Source organism: Sinohyriopsis cumingii, chromosome 4, assembly GCF_028554795.1.
Source record: "Sinohyriopsis cumingii isolate HCF-2022 chromosome 4, ASM2855479v2, whole genome shotgun sequence".
Lineage (NCBI taxonomy): Eukaryota > Metazoa > Mollusca > Bivalvia > Unionida > Unionidae > Sinohyriopsis > Sinohyriopsis cumingii.
In genome coordinates this window covers 119,463,040-119,471,428 of record NC_142964.1, presented here as the reverse complement: position 1 = coordinate 119,471,428, position 8,389 = coordinate 119,463,040, and the positions used below count along the sequence as shown (strand labels likewise).

Below are 8,389 nucleotides of genomic sequence, written 5' to 3'. Positions count from 1 at the left end.
TATATATATATATATATATATATATATATATAGTTAAGTCACAAATCGTGATCAGTCTACATTAAATCTGAAACAATTTCTAAAGATGCAAATTTCAGGTGATTTTGTTACAGTTAAAGTTTATGTTCTTGACTAAAAAGCCGCAGACACACGCCTAGCTCGTCTTATGTATGTATGTATGTATGTATGTATGTATGTATGTATGTATGTATGTATGTATGTATGTATGCATGCATGCATGCATGCATGCATGTATGTATGTATGTATGTATGTATGTATATATGTATGTATGTATGTATGTATGTATGTATGTATGTATGTATGTATGTACATCAGTGCACTAAACCAACTTCACTGCGTGTCTTACAGAGTTTGATTCAATGCTGCTGGAACCACATTCCCGAATCACGGCCAGCTTTTATTGATATTGGGCACTTCCTGAATGAAAAGGTAATATTAAAAAACCTACGCAGAGTACAACGTTATCACAAATGGTACTGACCATATAAAGATGCTCATTCCGGCAGCTAGGAATTTTGACTTGGAGTCACTATATTTTTTTATCATTTCTTTTCAAAGATATAGTACTTTTTCCCACTGACTCAGTAAGGTGCAAATAGGCAGACAAAGGCAGCAGAATGTTTTTTCAAGTTAAGAAGGAGCCAAAGTTTTTGTTTCAATTTCAGTTGGCTCCCTCTCCTTTCGATGACATTGTGGTTTTGTAGCCTGAGCACACTGTACATGAAAGCACAAACTGCATAACTTCGTTAAAGCCAGATTTTGCAAAATATTATTGGGAATATGAGATGCGTGAATCTCACGCGATCGACAATTAGTTCGGGGTTTTGTAACAATTTACATGATATTAGAGTTCACTTTAATAAAAATTAAGAGTATATCCGTTGCAGGAATGTAAATTGTTGTTCACATTGCGATTGATGTTGGGGGGGGGGGGCGGGCAAGATTTCGACTTTCTAAGGGCCTCCACAGGGTTTAATCCAGCACTGCTCTAGTGGTAAAATATTATCTTATTCATATATTTTGTTATGTTTTACTTTTTCTGTAACTGAGATACTTATTAAAGAATTGTCATAAGTGTAATTTGTCTGTCGGTATAATTTAGAACTGTCAATTTCACTTCCCTACCCACACCACCTCCTAATTTTAACCTTCGAATCATTTCGTACCACCCGCTAACCCGATGCTAATATTAGAAACTTCAAAACACACTCAACGGGATTTCACTAACAGTTGATGTTGGTTAGACAAGAAGTCGTTTTACACCAGATTTTCGTTTGAATTCAAGAGATCTGTACAAAGAGCTTGGCGTACATTCGTCAAAGTTACGCGATATGTTGGTAGAACGAGACTTACAGAGAAGTGGAAGAAGATATTGTAACCATTCGTCTGACTTTTCTAATAGTTGTGATAAGTGAAAGAAAAATGGATACAAGCAATTACGTCACTCGCAGTAGAATCCACCCATGTCTTCACATGTCACTACAGCTCATCCAATCCCCTCGAGGAATCAATAGGAATTTGAAACATATGCAAAGTTGTAAATCGACCGTCATCAACAATGTAGCAGATGGTTACATAGTAACATGCCCTCAAAGTGAATGATATATTATGCATAATAGAAACGTCAAACCAGACTGCACGAATTTTACAAAATTTTGCGCATTCTCCAAAAACATATTCCAGTTTGCCCATTGCAATTTTAAAAAAGTTGAAGGCCATACTGATACATATGGTGCGATAAACGTTTCTTGAGAAATTATTAATAATTAAGCTGCCTGGGCGAAAGTAACGACCGTCTATGCTCGCTTAAAAGTCGAGTCAAACTGCAAACTAACATACACTGATCTGCCGGCGCATAGTGTGCTAGCATAGCTTGTTCTGTTTAGTATTTTTTTTAGGAGTAATCAGTAGAAACACAGCATAGACCCCAAATCCGCAGCCGTATTATGCAACAGCAGATTTGGATCTGGGCAGTTTGCAGTATAATTCGACTTATAAATGAGTAAAGACAGTATGAAAAAATCTGCAAACGAGGTACATCTAACTGCGGTTTCATTAATATTATAACAACTCTGAAACACACTTTCCCAGTTTTGTTTTAAGATAATCTCATTTAATCTCTTAAAATCAGCTTTGTTTTAGAACTAAACCTCTCTTGTAGCTTGTACAAACATCAAAAACATTTTGAATTATCAGAAATATAGCTCGATGGTCACGTATAGATGGTTTCTGGTCTATTTAGTTTTAGGCACACACAAAATCCGTTGATAGGAATTTTTGCTTTAATGTTACTTCTCTAACGGTATAAAGCCTTTGCACAATGCTTAAGGTTATGTCAATAACGATCACACGCCATCATTATTTTGTTCACAACTACTTCCAATTGAGAAATTTTAGAAAAATATTCCATCAATGTGCCGGCGTTGGGGAAATTCCACGCTCGAGATCAGAAGTTGTTAACAGGACCTTGGAACAACCTCGTTCCTACCTGCATATTCTTAGCCTTAGATCAGATCTCTCTCTGTCCTTATGTCTCTGTCTCTGTCTCTGTCTGTCTGTCTGTCTGTCTGTCTGTCTGTCTCTCTCTCTCTCCCTCTCTCTCTCTGATACTTGTACTTCATGAAGAGACAACGAAAACATAAGCAAATGAAAATATTTACCCAGACCTAAACGCCAATCTTCTGCGTCCTTTACCTCAGTTTCAAGGACAAAGTGACGGATGAGTGTGTCTCGGTATAAACTGTCTTTTCAGCATACCATTCATGAATGTAGCCTTAACCCCAGTGTATGAACAAAATCCATCGAGGTGTGTAGACAATATAAGGAAATTAATAATCTTAACTAACCCCGTAACCAAAATGAGGATGCTGCAGCCATCTGGGACGCCGAACAAGTGACTGCTGTGTCGCGTTTATCCACTACAGTCTTGCATAGATGTCTCAGTAAAAAGACATATGTATTATGCGGTTGCATACTCTGTGTATAATTTTGAGATAACCAATCATTTTCCAAATCTCCTTTAATACTTTTGGATTCACATTGTTGCGCATACAAAATGTGCCCTCAAAATGTGTTAATGTATCTGTTCGAGAATCTCCGATAGGAATAAGTTGTTAAAGGACACGCATAAAGAGTCATCTTTGCAAGCCAAGGTTCAGATATGTTAACCCTATCTACAACTTGGCGGATCGAACAGATATTTCAGTGCTACGGGCCTGTTAATTTCATTGGATGCGGCGGCTAACCACCACATCCAATCAAAATCAAGTTGTTCAAATCTGAACACTGTTGCTTCGTGACCGAGACAAGTCGAGCACACAGCTGAAATAAACAAGTTTCCGCTGTCGGTCCGTGTTTGTACAAATACAGCCATTCAAATACACCTGTAATGGCTTTTCTCTTGTACTTTGCCACAATTTCGATGTTAAACTTACAAAATATCCTTCTGAAGACAATTTTCTCTGCCGTCTTTGGCCGAGCTAGCATTACATAGTAAGGACGACAATTCATGAATTTCAACAGATGTCGCTAGGACGTAGCACTGAAATATCTGTTCGATCCGCCAAGGTGCAGATAGGGTTAACACATCAGAAACCGTGGCTAGCGAAGATAAGAGAGTCAGCCTGTGGCATCCCTTAAGACATTGTCCTCTGCAGAATAATTTCATTTGTAAACTTAAGTCAAATCTTCTTTCTTGCAAAATTTATGTTGTGTTTGGCTCCCTTCTGACACAAAAGTTTGCTAAAAATGTTTGCAAGTGGGGAATAAGCCGGATGTACTATGGACAATACGTCTTAGATTGTCGCACGATTTCAAGAGATCTGCACAAAACGTTCCTTGAAGATATCGCAAGGTAACGCGAGATATTGGCTTCAGAAGATTAACCCACTGATTTGTGATACATTAGTATGACCTTTGTAATATTTTTCATTTTGACAGAAAAATGGAAACAAGCACTTATGTAACTGGCAGTAAACTTCCTACTTGTCCTCACATATTGTTTCTGTCAGTGAATCCCCTCGCCCTCCCCGAGGAAACTAAGAGCAATTAAATCGATTATCATCAGCATTGAAGGAGACGGTTAGAAAGTGACATGCCCTCAAAATGATCAAGAAGAACGATAATAATAAGAACACAACAGGTGCAAGAGAGTACAAACAATCTAACACAATAGTGGTTTTATACATTCATAATATACACAGATTTTCTATCATTCTTTTAAAACTTATTTCTTTAGGAATATTTTTTTTTATTTTTCTCAGGAATTTTTCGCTTCAAATGTTGATTTTAATGAAACAAACTAATAGTTGCAGCGGGTGGTTGTTTGTTTTTGGATTAATGCAGGCTACCTTTATTTATTATATGATGCATCTTTTAAACATTTCAAAGAAAATAAACGAAAGAATAAAATACTAAACGTTCACTATGAGCATTTTTCAAACTTTAATTTTATTGGATATTTATAATAATAAAATGTACAATTGAAATCTTCATTGTCATGACTACATATCGCTAATATATCAGCTTAAAAGAGAAACATTTCTCTTCAAACATTTAAACCTTGATTTCGTCAAAATCTCAGATTATTTTTGTGCCGAAAAGAAAACTCGGCACGAATCAAGCATTTCTTTCTCATTTAAATTATGTGACTGCTATACAATACTGATGAACATCCGTTTGTTTGTTCCGTCAATGACCTGCATGGTATATCGAACTGATTGATCAATCACGTCACGTCAGTCTATTCTTTCACCGCGAATTTTATTTACAGGCAGGAGGGGTCTTGTTTCCGGCTTCTGATCAATATATATCGACCAAACGAAGTTCTTGCTTCGAACTGCTAATTTGTTTTTGTCCAAACATTTTGTAGAGTATTCCACTTAAAGATCGAAATGAGACTGTACTTTGTTGCATATACATACTTATATGACGTGTGATACAAGACATGATAAAAATCAAAGATTTGATTACAAACTTTATTTATAGTTTATGTCCGGTTTGTTTTTTAATCTATGTCATCACGCGTTATGGTACGCTTGTTCTGCTCACGTTAAATATATGCTCTCGTTAAAGCACTGTGAGTCATTTATTTCCTTTGGAATCATTCTGCGTACTTTTGCAACGATTTTTTTTTTTCGTTAGTACATAAATTCGTTGATAAGTTTCTTATTAAGACTGATCACGAGAATGAACTAAAATGATAGTCTTTATCAAGTACGATGTTATGATAATACATGTGACTTCGAATTTGCAGGTACAGTTACGAAAAAGCCAGAGTCTTTCTGAGCCTCACGGTATGAACAGATTGGGACTTGACGAAACCACTGCATAATGTGGGGAAAACAGAAACAGAAAAAGAGACAGAAAAAGAAGAAGAGAATAAATTCCATTTTCCATCAAGTTATTCATAAAAATTGTAAAAAGGGACGTAATTCAAATACCCATCCTTAAATTAACCTAGTTTAAAAATATATTATTTTTAAACCAAACATTAATGTCGTATAGATATTTTGAAATGTAGACTTTTTGGATATAACGTATTAAGACGGTGAATCTCAGAATCGACTATGTCAATAGGTTGAAATGAAAAATCGTGCAAACTACGGGAACTGTCGATACAATGTGTGGCATCATGAGATGAAAATGGTTCATACGTTTAGAGAGAGAGAGAGAGAGAGAGAGAGAGAGAGAGAGAGATCAAATAGGTAATGATATAATACTGCATTTATGAAACGATTTGTTTACTTTTCAGCTTTTGTGAACTTTAGCGAGCAACAGCTGGAAATTATTTAACGAATTTTGCAAATTTGATGTTAAATCTGTATCCATTTGAGATTCTGTTTATCGCATAGTTTTTATTTTAATGGAAATATTTTAGAGAGACAGAAGAAGAAGAAATGATTTCGTTTATCCTGGCTCTAAACGATGCATCTTTCAACTGATGCGCTTAAAAAGATAGTACCAGACCTTTGAGATACTGTTACGATTCTTTAGTCATAACTAAGGAACAGAAAGAAGCAAAACCAACAAGTTTTGCAAAACTTAACAAATAATTTAATCATGAAAGATATAAAATGAATCATTTAAAAGGAAGTTATAATAGCATCAATTGAATCCCCCCAAAATCTGAAAGAGTTCTATTCAAGTCCAAAAAAATAAAATGTTCCGAATGAATTTCAGATAAACAGTCCTGTTGTATCAAATATCACTGTCCAGAATTCGTTTGAATAATTCACAAGAGTTCTAGAACAATATTCTAGTCTAGTGAGCACTTTGCAGTTCCAGTGAATAATCCAAATCTAAACAAATTTTTCTTCTCAAATAATATCTAAACACAACGTGAAATACGTCTGCAGACTGATGTTACAACAAGAACATTAGAAAACAGAATAAACAATTGTAGAGTCTTACCCTCTTGTATACATGCACAAGGGATGAAATCGCATTTTGTGCTACTCGCTACGTATCAAACATTTCACATCGTAAAAAAACCCCACCTCATCTAACCCATTCAATGGGAAATAACTTAATTCTCCGATAAACCCGCCTGACCCCACCAGCCAATGAGAAATCAACCCAGACTTGTCAACAGGTTTAATACTAATATTAACTTTAATGATTGAAAAAACCTGTATATGGATCCTACGCTATCTACACTATTAGTATGTTAAAATAAATTGTTATACCCATGTACAAAAATTACCTATCAACTATCTTGATTATAGATGATTATTACCATTGACGGTCATACACTAAAGTTTTATAAGTCTTTGGCGTGGTTCGGCCGGGTTTCGAACCCGCGATCTCCCACATCTGAGGCGGACACTCTGACCACTTAGACCACCGGCGCGGTCTATGTGATTAATAAAATATATGATATGTATATATTAATGTAAATAACAGTAGTCCTGTGATAAAGTATCTATCCACAAACAATGCCCAATGCCAACATCTACTAAATATCATAAAGGACTCATTCCTGGAACAGGTTGTAGATGCAGCAACACGTGTAACTGAATTTACTTCAAATCTGCTTGACCTGTTCTTCACAAACAACAAAACACTAATCAACAAGTGTGATGTCATACCAGGAATTGCTGACCATGAAACAGTTTACATAGAGTCCAGCCTACGACAAATGAAAGTGAAGAAAGCAGCTCGTAAAGTCTTCCAATACAGGAATGCAGACTATGGCCAGTTACGTGAAGAATTTAAGTCATTACAAGAATCATTCATACATGAAACAGATAACCTTTCTGCAAATGACACATGGAAAATGTTTGAGGAGAACATCAAACGGTTAATGGATAAATTTATACCATCTAAGACCTTCTCTGGAAATAAAACAAACAAACCTTGGATAGACAAATCCATTAGAGCCCAACACAGAAGACGGAACAAATTGTTTGCAAGACAGAAAACAACAGGAAAAACAAGAGATCGGAAACTACACAAAGAATCAAAAGCAAGATCACAACGCTTAGAACGGCAGGCTTACTGAAGATATATTGAAAACTTGATAGAAGTAGGTAACCCACGTCAAGAACAACAACCAAACAAGCAGAAGAGGTTTTGGAACTACATTAAGTCCTTACGTAGAGACAGCTATGGTGTGGCACCACTCAAGGAACACGGGAAACTACATTCAGAGGCATCCGACAAGGCTAACATACTGAATCGTCAATACCAGTCAGTTTTCACACAAGAGGATAAGAGTGATCTACCAAGCCTACATGGAGATCGTTACCCACCAATGCCTGACATCCAAGTTACTGTAGAAGGTGTATACAGCTTGTTGCGGAAAATTAACCCACAGAAAGCTACAGGACCAGACATGATTCCAGCAAGGATCATGAAAGATCTAGCAGAAGAGTGTGCACCATACTTGAGTTATATTTACCAGAAGTGCCTCTCAACAGGTTATGTCCCTGATGTCTGGAAAACAGCAAACGTTACAGCTATCTTCAAAAATGGAGAAAGATTCAAGGCCAGCAATTATAGACCGGTCTCCCTTACATGTATCTGCTGCAAAATGCTTGAACACATCATAGTCAGCAACATGATGCAACATCTAGATCGCTACAACATTCTAACAGACTGCCAGCATGGTTTCAATGCCAGACGAAGCTGTGAAACACAGCTCATAACCCTAGTGGATGAGCTCGCCAAATCCTTAGACAGAGGGAAGCAGTATGACCTTGCAATTCTTGACTTCAGTAAGGCTTTCGATCGTGTCCCCCATGAAAGACTCCTCAGCAAGTTGGACCACTATGGCATCAGGGGTAACACACAGAAATGGATCAGAGATTTCCTATCAGACAGATCGCAGAGAGTTATAGTAGATGGAGCAACATCAGACCCAGCACC

General features: G+C 36.7%; 1 protein-coding gene across 1 annotated transcript in view; it reads left to right on the top strand.

Annotated features, from left to right (window-relative positions):
- LOC149801996 (kinase suppressor of Ras 2-like) overlaps window positions 1–6,196 on the top strand; it is a 25,165-nt gene extending 18,969 nt beyond the window's left edge. The window contains exons 7-8 of the mRNA XM_089956389.1: window positions 371–451; window positions 5,277–6,196. Of these exons, the coding sequence (XP_089812515.1) occupies window positions 371–451; window positions 5,277–5,354 (159 nt within the window). The 3' untranslated portion in view covers window positions 5,355–6,196. The remainder of the gene's footprint in view (window positions 1–370; window positions 452–5,276) is intronic.
- Window positions 6,197–8,389: the final 2,193 nt, after the last annotated feature.